We start from the raw sequence: 19,738 nt of genomic DNA, 5'->3' as shown, positions 1-19,738 counted from the left end.
GGGTAGATATGAGAGGTATATTCCTAGTTGAGGAGATGCAAAGAATGGGGCTAACACTACCAGAGTAGGATGCTAAAGACAGAAAAAAAAATATAGTTAATTCACCAATATGAGGCTATAGACACCAAGTTAAACATTCATGATCTTGAATATACACACAGACACAAATATTAAATATCTGGCATTTCAGGCTCTGAATTGGGGTGTTTCTGGCAGGAGCATGTTTTTTGGCCTGTGACCATCAGTTCAGAAATTATTGTCTTGTTCTGCACAGCATGCATGGTTTCCAGCAGTCTAGTAAAGCTTTTCGTTAAAAATTGTTTCTCGACTACTAACATTTTATAGACAGATATATAAAAGCTCATCATAAGAAGTTTTTAGCACAAGATAATAGGAATAGTGTAGGTGTGAAAGGAAGAATAATTCATCGGAAAGTATCCTTCTTATTTTGACATCTCTACATAAAAGAAATGTTGGAGTACAGAGGATTTTTAAAAATTTTCCAAATAATAGCACTAATAAAACGCTTAAACCAAACCATTAAATAATGATGATAATCTTTGGGAATGTGGTTAAAAGTGGGGACATGAAGGGAACCACTTTAAATTTGAAAACAGAAGAACCTCAGTAAAAGTCTTAGCACCGAAATGGTTATCCCACAGAAAGGGAGGCCTGGCCAGTCTGGGCTTGAGGAGAGAGGGGAGGGATGGGATGTCTAATCCTGTGCAAGAGGGGCTGAAAGTTTTGAGGTGGCATTTAGGAAAGACCCCGAGAAAACCCATGAAAACCACTCATGGGATGCTGGGAAACAGCAAGGGATGCTCAGGGAGTGGACTGTGGTCAGAGGCGGGCCAGGCACATTGACAAGGGCATGGCAGGCTTGGGGGTACAGGAGCCAGCCACAGCCGAGGGTGGACATGGAGCTTTGTGACTAAGCAAGGGTTGGGAGGGCACTGGGCAGGGGGCAAATCTCAGTAAACTCCATAAGAATCGCCCTCAGCAACCTTCAAAGGTTCAAGCATTGTAGTATAGTTTACCTCCAAAATGTTTATCTTGGTACACAAAAGATTTTTATTGCTTCTTTTTATGTAGTTATATAGCTATCTAACTATATGTATAGTTATCTCTGAGTATTTAAAGGTTTACAACTTAACACATTCATTAAATTCATCTATTCAATAAATATTCTGTTAAGTGCTGGGCACTCTTAGTTGTTGGGGATATAGCAGAAAGCAAAGTGCCCTCACGGAGCTTACATTCTAGAAGGGGGAGCCAGGCACACAAAAGAAATAAGTAAATTGTGTGGTAGATTAAAGGGTTGTAAGTGCCATGAAGAAAAATAAAACCCTGGAGGGAGTTAGGGAATGGTGGTGGTCGTGCGTGGTAAGAATGTAACTTAAATAAGATGGTCACGTCCAGCCTCACTGAGAAAGTGGCAGTTGAGCAAATACGTAAAGAAGGTGAGGGAGCAAGCTATGTGGATGTCTGGGGGAAGCATGCCAGGCAGAAAGAACAAGCACACAGGTGCTGAGGAGGGAGCACACCCCGTGTGTATAAGAATAGCAAAGAGGCCACCTGGCTAGAATGGGGAAAGAGTGGGGAGAGCTGTAGGATGTGAAGGCAGAGATAACACAGCCAGGCCATGTAATGACTTGAGAGCTATCGTCAGTACTTTGGTGCTGACTCTGAATGAGATGGGATACCACTGGAGGGTTTTAAACAGAGTGGTGACATAATCTGAGGTATGGTTGAACATGATGGCTCTGGTTCCCATGTTGAGAATGTCTACTGGAGATGAGGGTGAAGGCAGGGAGACTAGTTTGGAAGCTATTGCAATAATTTGGGCAAGACATGATGTAGCTTAGGCTGTTAGGGTGGTGGCAAAAGTAGCTGGATTCTGGATGTATTTTGAGAATGGAGCCAACATAATTTGCTGATGGTTTGAATATGGAGACAGAGGGGAGAAGGGAAGGAGGGGTAGTTTGGGCCTGATTGGTTGCCAGTAACTGAGACTGAGATGGGGAAGTCTTAGACGGCAGTGCCTGCATCTTTGGGTTAATTACATCTCTGTATCATTGTTTCACAAACCAAGTCTGTGGTATTCTGAGTTTTGATTATGATTCATAGGACATTTGGAAAGTACTCAGGGATTTTGATTCCAAAGAACTATGATCTGAGACAAAAATGAGAGTCAACAAAAGTACACATAAAAATGTTTGAGAATGTGAAAGGCAACAACAAAAAAAGTAAAATTTATCATTGGTGAGTATTTGAAGATTTAAAAATGGAAGAATGCTTGAATATAAGTAAGAAATGAAAAAGAGCTTGTGTGTTGTGATAAAAGCATCACTCCATATGTACCCATCCAATAAATGAAAGTTTAATTTTAATCAAATGAACTGGAATTGTATGTTTAATGCCAGAAAATTACTTTCCAATGAAAGGCTTTTAAGCTTTTTGCCTAACATCATGTATTTCATTTTTAGACAATATCTAAAGCTTTTAAGCAGTTTCTGAGTCCAGTATATCCTGCTGTGTCCTTTGTTTTAACAGCAGCATCCTTGGACAGAGTCATTTTTCTGGGTTGAAGTTGGAAAAATAATAGAAGTTGAGGAAAGAAAAAGATTTGGTGAAAAGTATCACGACATTTTCTTGTCTAATGGGACAAAGAGTTATGAGGAGACTCTCAGAATTCTAACAGGAATTTAGATGACTGAACTAAAAGGAGGTCAGGGAGTCCCCAAGACCACTGTTGGGCTCAGTGATTCATTAGAAGGACTCAAAAAGCTGTTAAAATCAGGTTATATTTTAAAACAGCCAACGGAAAGAGATTGAAATCAGCAAAGGGGAAAGGTGCATGGGCCCAAGTCTGGGAGAAACAGGCACTGGCTTCCAGTATCCTGTCCTAATGAAGTTCCACTCCCACCAACAATATGTGACAACACATGCAAAGCTTTGCCAGCCAGGGAGGCTCACCCGAGCCTTGGTGTCCAGGGCTTTTATTGGGGTTCAGTCGTGTAAACATGCAGGGCCTATATGAATGACTTCAGATATTCAGATTCTAGCCCCCCAGAGCAAAGGTAGGAGTTTGTCGTGAATCACATTGTTAGTATAATCTATCTGATCATACTGGTACCACATGACCCAAGGCCTCAGGCATGCAAAAAAAAAAAAAAAACCCTCTTATCACATAGAATATTACAAGGGCTCAGAGCTGATCTCCCATGAGCCAGTCAAGGGTCAGTCCTGAAGACAGGCCTTCCTTGGAAATGTGTAGGTTTTGAGTTAACCCTTTCCGGCATAGCTTGGTAGGGCTTTGAACTTGGTATTAGTGCTTTTAGAGTCATTATCATTAGAGGGTAAATTTCCAGGACCTGATGCTGGAGGGGATGATATAAGGACATACCCCAAGTATACATAGTTTTAGCTAAATTTGTAAATGAGTGAACCTGAGTAGATTATAGATGAGAGGGTAAAACGTGTTTTGTGGTACTTTGCCTGAAAATGTATAATTGATGTCATGACACGTCCCACATAAGTTTGCAGATGCTGGGCTAGGAGAATAGAGGAACTGACCTGCAATTATGTGGTATTGATTGAGATCAAGAAAGAGGTGGAAAAGAGGAAGGGAGCCTGGAAGTTGAAGTTGAGGCAGAGGAATTGACTCATGCAACTATGGAGGCCGATCTACTGTCTGCAAGCTGGAACCCAGGAAAGTTGGTGGTGTAAGTCCCAATCTAAGGGCAGGAGGAGATGATGTCCCAGCTCATCAGTCAGGCAAAGAGAGAGGGAGAAAGGAGGAGAGGGATGGGAGGGAGAGAGAGAGAGAGAGACAGACAGAGAGAGAGAGAGAGAGAGAGAGAGAGAAAGAAAGAGAAAGGAGGGGGAGAACTCTCCCTTCCTCTGCCTCTTTGTTCAGACCCTCAATGGATTGAATGAGGCTCACCCATATCAGAGCAATCTGCTTGACTCAGGCTACTGCTTCTAACGCTAACCTCTTCAGGAAACCTTTTCACAGACACAACCAGAAATAATGTTTAACCAAATATCTGGGCACTCTTTGGCCAGTCAAGTTGATGCATAAAATTAACCATCACAACTGGTAAGAAAAGAAGTCAACATATCTCAGAATCAAAGGGGGAGATTTGGTTACAGAATTAAAGGCACTTATATTCACAAATTCAAAGAATTACATTACCAACTGAAAACTAATGTATAATATCATTTATGGGAAGTAGAAAATATATTTCAGTCAAACATAAGATATTTAAAATTTTAAGTTCAGAAGTAATTTTTTAATCTTTACATTTTACCAAGACTGTTGTTTCTATGTTTAGGATATTTTTCTGACTGTGTAAACACATATATATCAGTATGGTGTATCAGTAAGCTTTATCTCTGTATATAAAATTTGGTTGGTGAAGAAATAGTATTAAATGTGGAAACTTCTCCTCAGATGTGTTCAGTTACATGGAATGTGTAGCCTGAAAGTTACAAATGTGCAGTTGTGCAGGAAGAAGGACCAACTTCTTGGCATCAAATACTTTATATCTGTCAAAGTATTTGATATATTTAAGCTCTTGAAGAATCTGCAAGGTTCTGAGTACCCGGTGCATCGTACCTATTTTAAAAATAACTTTCTGTGAGTGATAGTTCGTGAGCACTTCCTCGTGGTGTCATGGCACACTTCCTCTTATGTGGACTGACTTTGGTGTTCTCGTTGACAAGGTGATGACAACCACTAGCATTTGTTGAACTCTTTCTAAATCCCAGGCGCCCTTTTAATGCTTGAAGCTAATTTAAGATCACAGAAACCCTGTGAGGCAGGTATTATTTTATCCGTTTTACAGAGGAGGAAACAGGAACATAGCTAAGAATGTGGTGGTGCTCGGTTTCAAACTCTGGAAGTCTGGCTCCAGCTTGTGCCCTCAATTGCTAATCAGGTTTGGAGGTGAATGATGAGAACCAGCATTTGGGGAACACTTACCAGAAAGCGTTAAGTACTTTATAGGTGTTATATCATTTAATCCCCCAAGCAGTCTGTGAGACAAATACCATTTCTGTCTTCATTTTAAGTAAGGGAGTAGGTTTAGAGAGTTAGCTTGTCCAAAGTCATACAGTGGTGAAAAAAGCCACTCTGACCCCTGAGCCAGCACTCCTAACTACCTCACTGGTCTGCCCTCATGAATCTATGGCAGGAAGAAAAATTTTACTTTAGTTTTCATGGGCATTTCGTGGTTTAGTTTAACTGTTATTTGAAACTGTATAAGGTTATATTTAGCTCTTGGCTTCATTATCTTTATTCATCTTTTCATGCTTTATATTTTTAGTCAGTAATGCCAGAAAAGAGTGTTTTCATGGTTAAAGCGATTGCTGAGAAAGCCAGAGCTGATTTTTCAGACTCTTCTAGAAAAATCTTTGATTACTCACATTTAGAAAAATTTTGGAAAAAAAAAATAAAAAGATTGCTAATTGTCTTTTGGGGCCAGGTACAATAAGTAAAATAAATTGCTTTGGACTAAGGAAGAATTTTCATTTTGTATCCTCATGTCTAGTATATAGTTCCTGGATTTAATGGCTACTCAATACATAGCTGAGTTAATTAATATTTACAAGAAACTCTTACCCCCAATATCGATAGGGAACTGATATTCCAATTCTGGAAAACAATGCAGTGGAATACTTAATACACATAAATTACTGCTTTTTAAAAGATTCAGAATACCAAAAAAGAAATACACTCATTAAATGAGTCTGAAAATAATATAAGAGTAAAAAATTCGGAAAATAGGATATTATCATCCGATGTCATCATTAAGAAAATTGATTAAAATTGTAACAAAGAAGTACCATTCAGAAGACGTGCAATTGTTAGACTGCTAGATAAGCTAGAATTTACTCATAGCTTGTCTTATGAAGTATAACCATTTCATTTTGTCTTTGAGCCTTTTTGCAGGCAAAATTCAGTACTCCACTAGTCTCATCAGTGTCTTTGTAGACCTTCCCCCCACCTCTACCCTGCTCTCTCTGCCTCCATGAAAATGATATGGATTTTACTTCCTCTCTGCTTTCTGTAGGACAACCACTCTCTCAAAAGCTGGATCTTAATGGTTTTTAGTTTTGTAGGAATGAACACCAGGCAAAACTGTCCTCCTAAATTATGCCTTCGGTTTGATAGCCACTAAGTTATTCATTCAAGTATTGATAGTGTCTGGTGTGTGGGAGATGGAGCCTTCAGACTTGACACCAGAAAATATCTCTGACCATTTAAAACATAATTTAGATTAATTATTCTTATATAAAGAAGTTATACTGTTATTGTTGGTGTAGAAAAAAAGTGAGCTTCAGATTATATTATGAGAAAATGGGGTATCTTCACAACTTTCCTGGGGACAATGTAGAAATGTTCTTTGACTACACAGAGCTGCACTTAACTTACAAACTTAACCTAAAGTTTCTCCAGTGTTGAGTGCAAAGGTGGTGAACATCATTATTATACACAGTGTGGTTTTGCTGTGTGGGTTCAGGGTTATAATTACTCCCTCAGTAGTGTGTGTAAATTCTTTGGGCTTCCATATGTTATAATTTCATATTGTGGACTTTTGTTTGGAAATGACTTTTTTGGGGAAATGTATTTCGTTTCACCCTTAAATAAGGAAACAATAAGCCTTCAATAAAAAGAACTTTCATTTTGATTAAGAGCCCTTGGTTTTTAAAATTTTCTTTTTTGGCAGAGTCCATAGGCTTTACACGTCAGGGAGTATAATTTTAGGGAATGATTGCATAGTACCAAAACCATATGTTTGCTTAACATTTGACACATTTAAGAATAATGTTAGATTTATTTCACTACAAAAATTTACCAAGGACATATAAGGCTTTATTTTGATATTGAGGAAAAATAATTAAAATTATCCTAATGATACCTTTAATAAACTTGAAATAGAGAAGTTAGGAGAACTTTAAACACTTGTATATTCCATTACTTAAAATATATGGAAACAGGGAAGTAGTATGTGTGAGACCATGACAAGATGTTTCTCAAATACTTGGAATTAGGTTTCTTTGAGAGTTAAGTCCTAAAATAGATCAGAGAAGGAAATAAGTAGCTCTGCTGGGATGTACTAGTGCTCTTAGGCCATTGGTTTGCCTAAACCGTGATTGGAGGCCTATAGAGGGAGGGAACTTGGGATTCACTGGAAGCATGAAGAGGAAGGAGTTATAGCTGCTAACTCCTGCAGGGTCTGCACATTTTCCAGGGCAGAGGGTACGGTGCCAGGGGTGTTCAGTTGTCTGGTCTGCTGGACTGTTTCAGCCCTTCATGGATAAGGGCACATCCAGTTCTCGTGTGGAAGGGTTAGCTGTCCTAGTCATATTATTAACTACTGGGCCTATCCATTGGGTTGGGCAAACCATAACAGCTGGTGTTGGGCTGAGCTTGGTGGAGGTGGTGGCAGGAGCTGTGGGGGGCATACATTTTGCTCTTCTTTCCTAAATATTCACTACAATTCAATTTTTTTTTTTTTATTTATTTATTTTTGCGGTACGCGGGCCTCTCACTGTTGTGGCCTCTCCCGTTGCGGAGCACAGGCTCCGGACGCGCAGGCTCAGCGGCCATGGCTCACGGGCCCAGCCGCTCCGTGGCACGTGGGATCTTCCCGGACCGGGGCATGAGCCCATGTCTCCTGCATCGGCAGGCGGATTCTCAAACACTGCGCCACCAGGGAAGCCCCAATTCAATTTTTAGACTTTGATTTTTAATGATGTCCCAGGGGCATTTGTGACATGCTGACAGCACAGACTCCTTTCAAGGGCAGCTACGGTGGTGATCTCTACTCGTTGAGTTGCTCCAGGCCCAGGGCCCTTCCCACTGCCTTTGTTCTGATTCCTTGTATACCAGGCAATTATCTAATAGTTTTACTTCCTTTGTATTTTTCTGATGAAGCCAGAAAATATTTCCTAATCTGCTTGATAGTTGTATTTCTCATAAATGAGTACACTGACATTCTGGTTTTATATATGTTGGGGGAGGAGGGTTTTAGTTTTATTAACATCAGGTAGCATCTCCTAGGATGATCAGCTGAGATGCTGATGACATAGACTGACCCAAGACCAGAGCCTGGACTGAGGTTAAATCATCATCTCTGGCAATGGCAGCAGATGTCCTCCAAGTACTCATGTACTCCTTCCGTAATATAAACTTGTTCCTAGGAAACAGCTCCCCAGCCAGAGATTGTTCTTCCCAGCACTTACTGTATCACTGGGCCTTTCTTTCCAAAGAATACAGTAAGCAGCAGTCACCTTTTGTACACCAAGAATAAATAACTGGCCTTGGAAAGCAATCAAATTCAGATAATAGTTTATTTAATGTTTATGCTTTTCTTTGGGGGCAAAACCCCCAACAAATTATTGAAAAATTTCAAGGATCATATGCTTTCCTGTCTAGTGAGTGTGGAGCTTACTGTGAATGATGCCTTAAAGAGTCAGGAGCCTTGTGTTCTAGTTTCATCTAAGTCTCTAACGTGGCATGACCTTGCCCTAGTCAGTGGATATCTTTAGTTCTTATTCTTTTACTATAATATTTAGTTTCTTTAAAATAAAATATTTTATGAGTAGGTTAGTATCATCTTGCATGTCTGAAACTTCTTCCCTTTTATTAAAAATGACAAATATTGGGCCTCCCTGGTGGCACAGTGGTTGAGAGTCCGCCTGCCGATGTAGGGGATACGGGTTCGTGCCCCGGTCCGGGAGGATCCCATATGCCGCGGAGCGGCTGGGCCCGTGGGCCATGGCCGCTGAGCCTGCGCGTCCGGAGCCTGTGCTCCGCAACGGGAGAGGCCACAACAGTGAGAGGCCCGCATACCGCAAAAAAAAAAAAAAAAAAAAAAAGACAAATATTTATGAAGTTCTTCATGTCAGGTTCTATGCTAAGTGCATCACATAATATTTATTTTGCCTCAGGAAGTTGGGACCATTTTATGGATGAGAGAATGGGGGTTCCGAGAGCAGGACTCAGTTGATCAAAACTAGTAGACAGCAGAGCTGGGACTTATACTCATGCCTGCCCAACTCCACGCCCATAATGTTAATCATAATGCTCTGCTCCTTAGACTTGGCGCATATTATAAGGGGTTTTTTAATCCATCTTAATTTGGGACATGGTTTACTTTCTATAGGGTGATTTCTTACTTCTATCCTTATACTTTGTATATTTCTAAAGCTAGAGGAATTGAAAGAACTTTTGTACTACTGTATGTTTCATTTATAAATCGCCCAGACTATTTGGAAACCCATTTCATTTTTGAAACTCGATGTGCTCGTATAGCTTTCAGTTCTTGATCCTTCTCAGCATACTCTTTCTGTGCTTTCTTTGTGTAAGGATGACAAAAATGGAACCTTTAATGTTGTTGAATGTTAACAATTTGGCTAAAGGAAAGAACCTTGGTTTAGGGTTTAGGAGATTGAGGTTGTTTCTCTGCCTCTGAAGTTTACGCTAAGATGTTGTTAGATTAACTCTTAATACTGCTTTACCACATTGAGTTATTGTAAAGGGAAAGATCAAATACGTGAAGAGCGTTTCACACAAAATTTCTCTGTGTGTCAGCAATCATAATAGCTGCAGTGGCTTGTTGGAACCAGAATTAAAGCAAAACAACTTTAGGCTTATTGTTGCTTTGTGAGGACCTACTTAAGATAATTGGAATTCGGTCAGTTTGTTAAGTTCTTTTTGCACTATTTGGCTTGGCCTTAGCGTAATGCCAGTTGAGCTGTTGCAGATATATGTAGGTCATGCAAGCAGAGAAATGATTAAATTGCTATCTGAATTATCTCGACTATACTGTATTCATTGATTAGGTCAAAATTTAGGAATGTTTTGCTCTCTGAGCAGTGTAGAGTGAGACCAAAAAATAAGAAGGAAAACTGGATTAGGAAAACTAGTGGGGAAGAGAAGAGAAAGACTGTTAGGGGAAATGAGGCCTTAATAAGGTCATTCAGAACCATCCTGAGAATTGAATTATGGGTAAACTGTGTACTCTCAGGCAGCTGCTGAGGGGAGCTCACGATTTTGCCATATTGAGAGTTCCATGCTCTTGAACTGGGCCAAGGGCAGCTTAAAGTTTTAAGGGAGGTGGCAGCACTCTGCCGTGTTTGCAGCACAACGAACTAGGGGGAGAATGGCTTGAGAGCTCATCCGCAGACATCTGAAGGTACAGACTTAATTTGTGCAAGGGGTGTGTGTGTGTGTGTGTGTATGTGTGTGTGTGTGTGTTGTGGTAGGGGGAGCCAGAGAGTGAGCGTTGGTCATTTTGGTAAACTCATTAGCCTTTAATGGCCATTGTTTCACTCACCATTTTCATCATCTTCCAAACTTTAGTCATTCAGGCACCACCTTCAACGGTTTTTGCTTTATCCATTTACTTTTCTTTTTAAATTACTTTTAAACTTAAATGTATTTTAAACAGGAAATTTATCTGTTGAAATCTCAGGCTTGATGTGATAGTTATAGTTTTTTCTAATGTACATTGAAATAAGTACATAAAATTAGCATAAAACCTGTCCACCTAATTTTTTATTGGAGTATATTTGCTTTACAATGTTGTGCTAGTTTCTGCTGTACAACAAAATGAATCAGCTATACATATACATATATCCCCTCCCTCTTGAGCCGCCCTCCCACCCCCCTCAATCCCCCCCTGACTGCCCCCCAATCCCCCCCGACTCCCCCCGCCGACCATCCCACCCCTCTAGGTCATCACAGAGCACCAAGCTGAGCTCCCTGTGGTATACAGCAGCTTCCCACTACACATAGTTGTGTATATATGTCAATGCTACTCTCTCAGTTCATCCCACCCTCCCCTTCCCCCCGTGTCCACAAGTCAATTCTCTACGTCTGTGTCTTTTTTCCTGCCCTGCAAATAGGTTCATCAGTACCATTTTTCTAGATTCCATATATATGTGTTAATATACAATATTTGTCTTTCTCTTTCTGACTTACTTCACTCTGTGTGACAGACTCTAGGTTCATCCACATCACTACAAATGACCCAATTTCATTCCTTTCCATGGCTGAGTAATATTCCATTGTTTATATGTAGTACGTCTGCTTTATCCATTCATCTGTCGATGGACATTTAGGTTGCTTCCATGTCCGGGCTCTTGTAAATTGTGTTGCAGTGAGTGTTGGGATACATGTATCTTTTTGCATTATGGCTTTCTCAGGGTATATGCCCAGTAATGGGATTGCTGGGTCATATGCAGTTCTGTTTTTAGTTTTTTAAGGATCCTGCATACTGTTCTCCATAGCAGCTGTATCACTTCACATTCCCACCAAGAGTGCAAGAGGGTTCCCTTTTCTCCACACCCTCTCCAGCATTTATTGTTTGTAGATTTTTTATGATGGCTATTCTGACTGCTGTGAGGTGACACCTCATTGTACTTTTGATTTGCATTTCTCTAATGATTAGTGATGTTGAGCATCCTTTCATGTGTTTGTTGGCCATCTGTGTGTCTTCTTTGGAGAAATGTCTATTTAGGTCTTCTGCCCATTTTTTGATTGTTTGGTTTCTTTTTTGATATTGAGCTGCATGAGCTGCTTGTATATTTTGGAGATTATTCCTCTGTTATTTGCTTTGTCCGCCTAGTTTTAGCTCTTCTCTTTACAGAGAGGATATACAGAATGCCAAAAGTAGAAGGTTAAAGGGGAAACCCAAACCCAAAGCCTGGATATAGGGGCTTTTTGATGAAATTTCCTAGACAGATTTAAGATGGTAGATGGGAATTAGGTCTCCCTTTGGGTTATCAGACTAAGGCAAGTTTTGGTTAGACTTTAGTTAAGTTTAATTTGTTTACCTCTTTCATTTTTTTTGAAAACCTAGTGAATAATATGCAAATCAATCAATGTGATAAATCATATTAACAGATTGAAGGAGAAAAACCATATGATCATCTCAACAGATGCAGAAAAAACTCTCAACAAAATTCAACACCCATTTATGATAAAAACCCTCCAGAAAGTAGGCATAGAGGGAACTTACCTCAATATAATAAAGGCCATATATGACAAAACCACAGCTAACATCATTCTCAACAGTGCAAAACCGAAACCATTTCCACTAAGATCAGGAACAAGACAAGGTTGCCCACTCTCACCACTCTTATTCAACATAGTTTTGGAAGTTTTAGCCACAGCAATCAGAGAAGAAAAAGAAAGAAAAGGAATCCAAATCGGAAAAGAAAAGTAAAGCTGTCACTGTTTGCAGATGACGTGATACTATACATAGAGAATCCTAAAGATGCTACCAGAAAACAACTAGAGCTCATCAATGAATTTGGTAAAGTTGCAGGATACCAAATTAATTAATGCACAGAAATCTCTTGTGTTCCTATACACTAATGATGAAAAATCTGAAAGAGAAATTAAGGAAACACTCCCATTTACCATTGCAACAAAAAGAATAAAATACCTAGGAATAAACCTACCTAAGGAGGCAAAAGACCTGTATGCAGAAAACTATAAGACACGGATGAAAGAAATTTAAGATGATACAAACAGATGGAGAGATATTCTCTCCATGTTCTTGGATTGGAAGAATCAACATTGTGAAAATGACTATACTACCCAAAGCAATCTACAGATTCAATGCAATCCCTATGAAATTACCAATGGCATTTTTCACAGAACTAGAACAAAAAATTTACAATTTGTATGGAAACACAAAAAACCCTGAATAGCCAAAGCAATCTTGAGAAAGAAAAACGGAGCTGCAGGAATCAGGCTCCTGTGCTTCAGACTATACCACAAAGCTACAGTAATCAAGACAGTATGGTACTGGCACAAAAACAGAAATATAGATCAATGGAGCAGGATAGAAAGCCCAGAGATAAGCCCATGCACATATGGTCACCTTATTTTTGATAAAGGAGGCAAGAATATACAATGGAGAAAAGACAGTCTCTTCAGTAAGTGGTGCTGGGAAAACTGGACAGCTACATGTAAAAGAATGAAATTAGAACACTCCCTGACACCATACACAAAAATAAACTCCAAATGGATTAAAGACCTAAATGTAAGGCCAGACAGTGTAAAACTCTTAGAGGAAAACATAGGCAGAACACTCTATGACATAAATCACAGCAACATCCTTTTGACCCTCCTCCATTTAGAGAAATGGAAATAAAAACAAAAATAAACAAATGGGATCTAATGAAACTTAAAAACTTTTGCACAGCAAAGGAAACCATAAAGAAGACGAAAAGACAACTCTCAGAATGGGAGAAAATATTTGCAAATGAAGCAACTGACAAAGGATTAATCTCCAAAATTTATAAGCATCTCATGCAGCTCAATATCAAAAAAACCCACAAATGACCCAATCAAAAAATGGGCAGAAGACCTAAATAGACATTCCTCCAAAGAAGATATACAGATTGCCAACAAACATATGAAAGGATGCTCAACATCACTAATCATTAGAGAAATGCAAATCAAAACTACAATGAGGTGTCACCTCACACCAGTCAGAATGGCCATCATCCAAAAATCTACAAACAATAAATGCTGGAGAGGGTGTGGAGAAAAGGGAACCCTCTTGCACTGTTGGTAGGAATGTCAATTGATACAGCCACTATGGAGAACAGTATGGAGGTTCCTTAAGAAACTAAAATTAGAACTACCCTATGACCCGGCAATCCCATTACTGGGCATATACCCTGAGAAAACCATAATTCAAAAGGAGTCATGTACTACAGTGTTCATTGCAGCTCAATTTACAGTTGCCAGGACACAGAAGCAACCTAAGTGTCCATCAACAGATGAATGGATAAAGAAGATGTGGCACATATATACAATGGAATATTACTCAGCCATAAAAAGAAATGAAATTGAGTTATTTGTAGTGAGGTGGATGGACCTAGAGTCTGTCATAGAGTGAAGTAAGTCAGAAAGAGAAAAACAAATACCGTATGCTAACACATCTATATGGAATCTAAAAAAAAAAAAATGGTTCTGAGGAACCTAGGGGCAGGACAGGAATAAAGACGCAGACATAGAGAATGGACTTGAGGACACGGGGAGGGGGAAGAATAAGCAGGGATGAAGTGAGAGAGTGGCATGGACTTATATACACTACCAAATGTAAAATAGATAGCTAGTGGGAAGCAGCCACATAGCAGAGGGAGGTCAGCTAGGTGCTCTGTGACCACCTAGAGGGGTTGGATAGGGAGAGTGGGAGGGAGACACAAGAGGGAGGAGATATGGGGACATATGTATATGTATATCTGATTCACTTTGTTAAAAAGCCGAAACTAACACACTGTTGTAAAGCAATTATATTCCAATAAAGATGTTAAAAAAGAAAAGCAAACAAAACCTAGTGAATATGTTTTAGGCTACAGAAGTTTCTAGGCCTCGTGAGTGTTTTTCTCTCTTCGTTTCCTGGCAGAAACTTTTTCTCAAAAATTCTAAACTTGCTTTGGCTTCAAATAAGGAGGAATAAGGTTTCTCCTTGCTCATTTCAATGATGAGATCCACTCTATCAGCTCCTAGGCCCACAAGTTCAGCCAGTGTCTGTGAGCTGCCTTTTATATGCCAGGCACACACTGCTAATCACTGTGATGCAAAGAGGAAGCTGTGGTCCCCTCTTCTGTGAGGTGTGGCATAAACAGCTGAAACAGTCCGATGTGGTACAGGTACCCACCAAATACAGGAGATGGTAACTCTTCAGGTAGATCAGCAAAGGCGTTAATAACTTACAGAGAGTGGAGGCTGGCTTGTTGTATGTATTGTCGTATGTATGAGGAAAGCCACACAGTTTGTGCCACTGCGAGTGCCATGGTCGTCTTCTCATTCTTCGTAGATGATTGTTCAGCAGAATTTCTGTGGGTTCTGCACTGGCCCACATGTATTCCAACAAGAATGTTTTAACTGTGCGGTAACTCAGGCCTTGCTGCCCTGACACCCTCACGTGAATATGAAGCAATAACTAGGGAACCTTCGGTAACAGTTGGCATATTGAGATGGCATGGTTCCCAAAACAACATCTTAATGAGGTCTGTGCTTCAGAAGCAGCGCTTCTTGTTTAAATACCCTCAGGCGCGTCCTATGTAACCGGAAGCAATGTGGCAGAAGTGGCTGTGATCATAGCTTCAGTCAGTCCTGCATTGGGAGGGTCACTGTGGAGCAGCTGTCTCTATCTCAATGACTCCAGACCTGGATAGGAGGGTGATATGCATGAGGCAGGAGAAAGAGAATAAAACAAATCAACCTTATTAGCCCCTTTTAGGGAATGTGTGTGCAGAATCTGAGATGGAGATTCTGGTTTCCACATAGCTTCCAACCCATCCATCCATAACACACGCCACCCCCTTACCCACCTAGAACTTGAGCTACACATTTAAAAACCAGTAGTTGACGCAAAACACTTTCATCACCGCAAAAGGAAACCTACACCCATTTTAAGCAGTCATTCCCTATTTCCCTCTCTTCCAAACCCCTGGCAACCACTAATGTATAATATTTTCTGTGTCTATGGATTTGCCACTGCTGGACATTTCGTAGAAATGGAACCATACAATATGTGGCCTTTCGTGTCTTCTTTCACTTAGTTTCATCCATGATGTAGCATGTATCAGTAATCCATTCACTTTTATGGCTGAATTCCCCGATCCTGTTTTCTTCATACTGTTTGAATACAAACTTAAAAATATGTTGAGAGTGAAGCTCTGTTTTAATGGTACATCTGTTGGCCAGTTCATTTAAAGAAGGTGAAAATGGAGATATTGTTGTGAAATGATAATCGTTGAGAAGCCTCAGCCAATTTGACAATGAAAAGTTTGGGCAGTGTTGCAAAAAATTATTTGCTTTATATTAAAATCCTTTTAAACAAGGAAAACAAACAAGCAAACAAACAAACAAAAACCCAGTAGTTGAGAGAAGATCTTCAGTTCTATTTTATGCACGTAGAGGTCAGTTAAAGGAGAAACTTCCAAGCCATCCTCAGTCTGGCTGCCTACAACCCCCAACCCCACCACAGTGCCAATTGCATTGATGGCTGCATCCAGTCGTACACCTTTGGGGATTTAATATATGCAGGCTTAAAAAAAAATTAACACACTTGTTCTCTGAAAAGAGCAAAAAATACACCTTGGGGTGGGGGCAGTGGGGACTGAGCATTACTTCAGACTCAGCCATGTCTCTGTGTTGCCAGAGACCACACCCCTCCTCAGACATAACCACAGAAGACTCTGGGCCAGCTCTCTGGCCTTGAAGGAGGCAGCCAGTTGCCTTGAAGATTTGGGTGCTAGACACAATACGGGTAGAGTCCAAGAGTTATTTCTATTTTATGTATTTTATTTAGCATGGCTATATTAATTGTTTTTGTTCATTACAGGTTCTACTCTTGAAGTAAATCTAAACTGCTTCACAAAATCACTGCCACTGAGTTTTATATATATAGTCTAAAGCACATTCAGAAATACAAAGAATACTAGAGTTTATGGCAGCATCTACAAGTGATGCCATGTTGCCTTTCTCTTGGAGATAGACCAAGTTGAGAATATGGATTGTTCTCCAATGTGTGTGAAATCCTTCGTTTTCTTTCTTCTGAATGTGATGAGGCAGATTTTCCTTGGAAAAATAGTTTGTGTTCAGCTGGAGAGGTTGATTTTTCTCCACCAGTTTCTCCGTTGAATAATTGAAAACTACTGTTCATTATTTACATAAAACTGTCTTTTTCTGGTCTGCTTTCTATAACCTTTCCCCTCTGAGGAATTTTAAGAATTCCCTGACTTTCCTCTGGGGGATTTTATGCCTGCTTTATCCCAGATGTGGGACATAGACCAGGCTGAGGGTTTTCTTTCTTTCTTTTTTTTTTTTAATGTTCCTACTTTGAAAGACATTCTTGCTAACCTGTGAGCAAAGTTGCCACTGAAAAAAAAGGATTTTCAAGAAAGTTAAGCAGTTAAGAAAATATGTGAGCTTGGTTTAAATGTCTGACTTACTGAATGACACCAAAATCCCGAATGCAAAATGAAAAAGTAGACAGTAGTTTCAAATAATAAGGGGAAAATGCACACGTGTTCTTTCAGCCTTTTAATTCTGGAATTTTATTTTCTGAATGAAGGCATGTCAGTCTCTAGTCCCTGCAGCCCCGTGTCTGATCTTGCCCTGCACTCCTGCTGATGTCAGCCCAGGGAACACATGGGCTTAGCAGATGTTTACCCTGCTTTTGTTGTCATAGTCCCCACCTTCTGCTGACACAAAGAGAATATTTAGCCTTACTCATAATATTTTGTCTGCTCACATTCATATAGATGTATTGATCCTAATCCCTGGTTCAGAATGGAGAATGCTGAGAAGAGGGGAGAACTTAGAGTGAAGGAGGCTGTATTAAGACAGGATTTTCTTTTTCTTTTTTTTTTTTTCCTAACGTCCATTCTGATTCCCAGACGATATTTCACCACAAGCTTTTGGTTACTGTGGTTTTCATATTAATGTCCAAAAATACCGTAAAATCAAAACGTTTTTTGTGTGATAAAACGTGAGAAGAATGCCAACAAGAGTTTTTCTTCTCTGCTCGAGCAGATATTATTATACTGTTTTCCCAAGTCCAAAGTTTCTGTTTTCCACAATGAATATGTCTGTTGTATCATGTGTAATTAATTAATGAGTTAATTAAATGATTAGGTTTTAGTTTCTTCCCAGCTCAAATTTTTGCTGTATTTTTGAAAAGTCTAAAAATTCATAAGCTTAATTTTCATAGTAAGCAAGGTCGCTTACCTACCACGTATTTCCTACTTCACCATGGTCCCCTGGTTGACATATCCTCCTCTTCTCTTTTCCGTCCTGTAGGATCTTTCGAAGATGGTTTGGCTGCCTTGGAGATTTGGAGATCTGAGGCCACGATGAGGACTCACACACGGGGGGCTCCCAGTGTGTTTTTCATATATTTGTTTTGCTTTGTGTCAGCCTACGTCACCGACGAGAACCCAGAAATCATGATTCCCTTTACGAACGCTAACTACGACAGCCATCCAATGCTGTACTTCTCCAGGCCGGAGGTGGCCAAGCTCCAGCTCAGAGCTGCCAGCTCCCACGAGCACATTGCCGCCCGGCTCACTGAGGCCGTGCACATCATGCTGTCCAGCCCCTTGGAGTACCTCCCTCCCTGGGATCCCAAGGAGTACAGCGCCCGCTGGAATGAAATTTATGGCAACAACTTGGGGGCCTTGGCCATGTTCTGCGTGCTGTATCCTGAGAACATTGAAGCCCGAGATATGGCCAAAGACTACATGGAGAGGATGGCAGCTCAGCCTAGTTGGTAGATTTTTGTCTTTTTCTTCTTACTGCATTAAACTCTGCAATTTAAAAAAATGAATTCATAGTCAAATGAAATCTCAGAGGCCAGATTTTCACATACTTGTGTGTGTGCGTGAGTGAAGGGGATAGGATACTTGTTATTTGTGTTCTTAGTGGCTTATGAATGGTCCCTAGTTTCAAAAGACCTAGTAACTTCCATGTTTAAAGTTAGAAGAAAAATATTTAGGTAGAACTTAACCAAAGAAAAAATAATTTGCTGCATTGAGTAAATAGTATCATCTTGATTGTTGAGATTTCCTTCCCCCTTGTTTAACAGCCTTGTATTACCATCATCAGGCCTTAGGTTCTGATTGACCTCCAAGTGGTTAAAACCTTTTGCCAGCAAGAGATTTCCGCCAATTAAGATTTCTTTGCATTTTAGGACAATTAGGAGCTAAAAGTAAATGTGATAGGATTAACTGACAATTTATAAATAAGATCTTATCCAGTAACCAGCAAATTGCCCAAACCTGTAAGAATACCAATGTTGTGGTATAATTATGTGAGGAATTCTAATTATGTAATAATTTACTTTCAGAAGTTCAAGATTTGAGAACAAACTTCCTGTCTCTTCTTGATTAGCTTATATTTATTTTATTTGTGTATAATTAATGTGTCTACCTGCTTCCAAAAGGTATGGGATGAATTAATTAAACTAGGGATTCTGCGGGTATTCTTATTTAAACTGTGTTTTAATACACATGGTCCAATTACACTAAAAAAAATTACAAACTGTATGAAATATCCTTTTAAAATTACGTAGGCTGATACTTGTCATAGGGTTGGAGAGAGCTCATTTTTAAATGCTTAGAAAAATCAGTGATGCATTTAATGTTGTGAAGAGTTACATCTCAGATATCATAAGGGTGAATAATGGTAGCTTGCAAGCTTCCTGCATTCTGCCAGTATGGTAAGTAAATTTAATACTTCCTAAATTTCTGCCAATATGGTAAAGAATGTTGTTTGCTTATAGAATTTGAAGGAGTTTCTGGAATTTCTAAATGAAAAAGATTATGGAAGAGTTGACATTAAATCCATATCAGAGCTTATCTTTTTAAGGCTTGTTATGAGGTATGTATAATCATTTTGAAGCTTACAATGTTTTAGGTTGGAAAGACCCTTTTTATTTGATTTGTTTCAAAGCTGAGCCGTGTATGCCATAGTTTCAGTTCTTGACTAACCTCATTCTACTCCTGACACCAAGAAGGAAAATAAAGATGGATGAAAATTGGATATTTGACTTATAAGTTTCTATTATCAAGTGTTACAATTACTCACTTGACATTGTACAGTTAGTTAAAAAGTGGCAACCATATTTACTTTAGGGGAAAAAAACCTTTGTTGTCTATAAGGGTACTTTTAAAGTCCTTTTTGTTTTAGATA

General features: G+C 39.5%; 1 protein-coding gene across 4 annotated transcripts in view; it reads left to right on the top strand.

Annotated features, from left to right (window-relative positions):
- Positions 1-19,738, top strand: part of DSE (dermatan sulfate epimerase) — a 70,257-nt gene that overhangs the window by 15,398 nt on the left and 35,121 nt on the right. For 3 of the 4 annotated variants that reach the window (XM_082633548.1, XM_082633549.1, XM_082633550.1), the window contains exon 2: positions 17,849-18,317. In XM_082633548.1, coding sequence (XP_082489674.1) covers positions 17,849-18,317 — 469 coding nt within the window. Of the gene's footprint in view, positions 1-17,848; positions 18,318-19,738 lie in introns of those variants that run through there. The other variant, XM_082633551.1, reaches the window with a different exon arrangement.

The sequence above is a fragment of the Mesoplodon mirus genome (genome assembly GCF_964341445.2).
Source record: "Mesoplodon mirus genome assembly, chromosome: 10".
Lineage (NCBI taxonomy): Eukaryota > Metazoa > Chordata > Mammalia > Artiodactyla > Ziphiidae > Mesoplodon > Mesoplodon mirus.
Note: the sequence above shows the minus strand (reverse complement) of the source record. Positions and strands in the feature narration are given on the sequence as shown.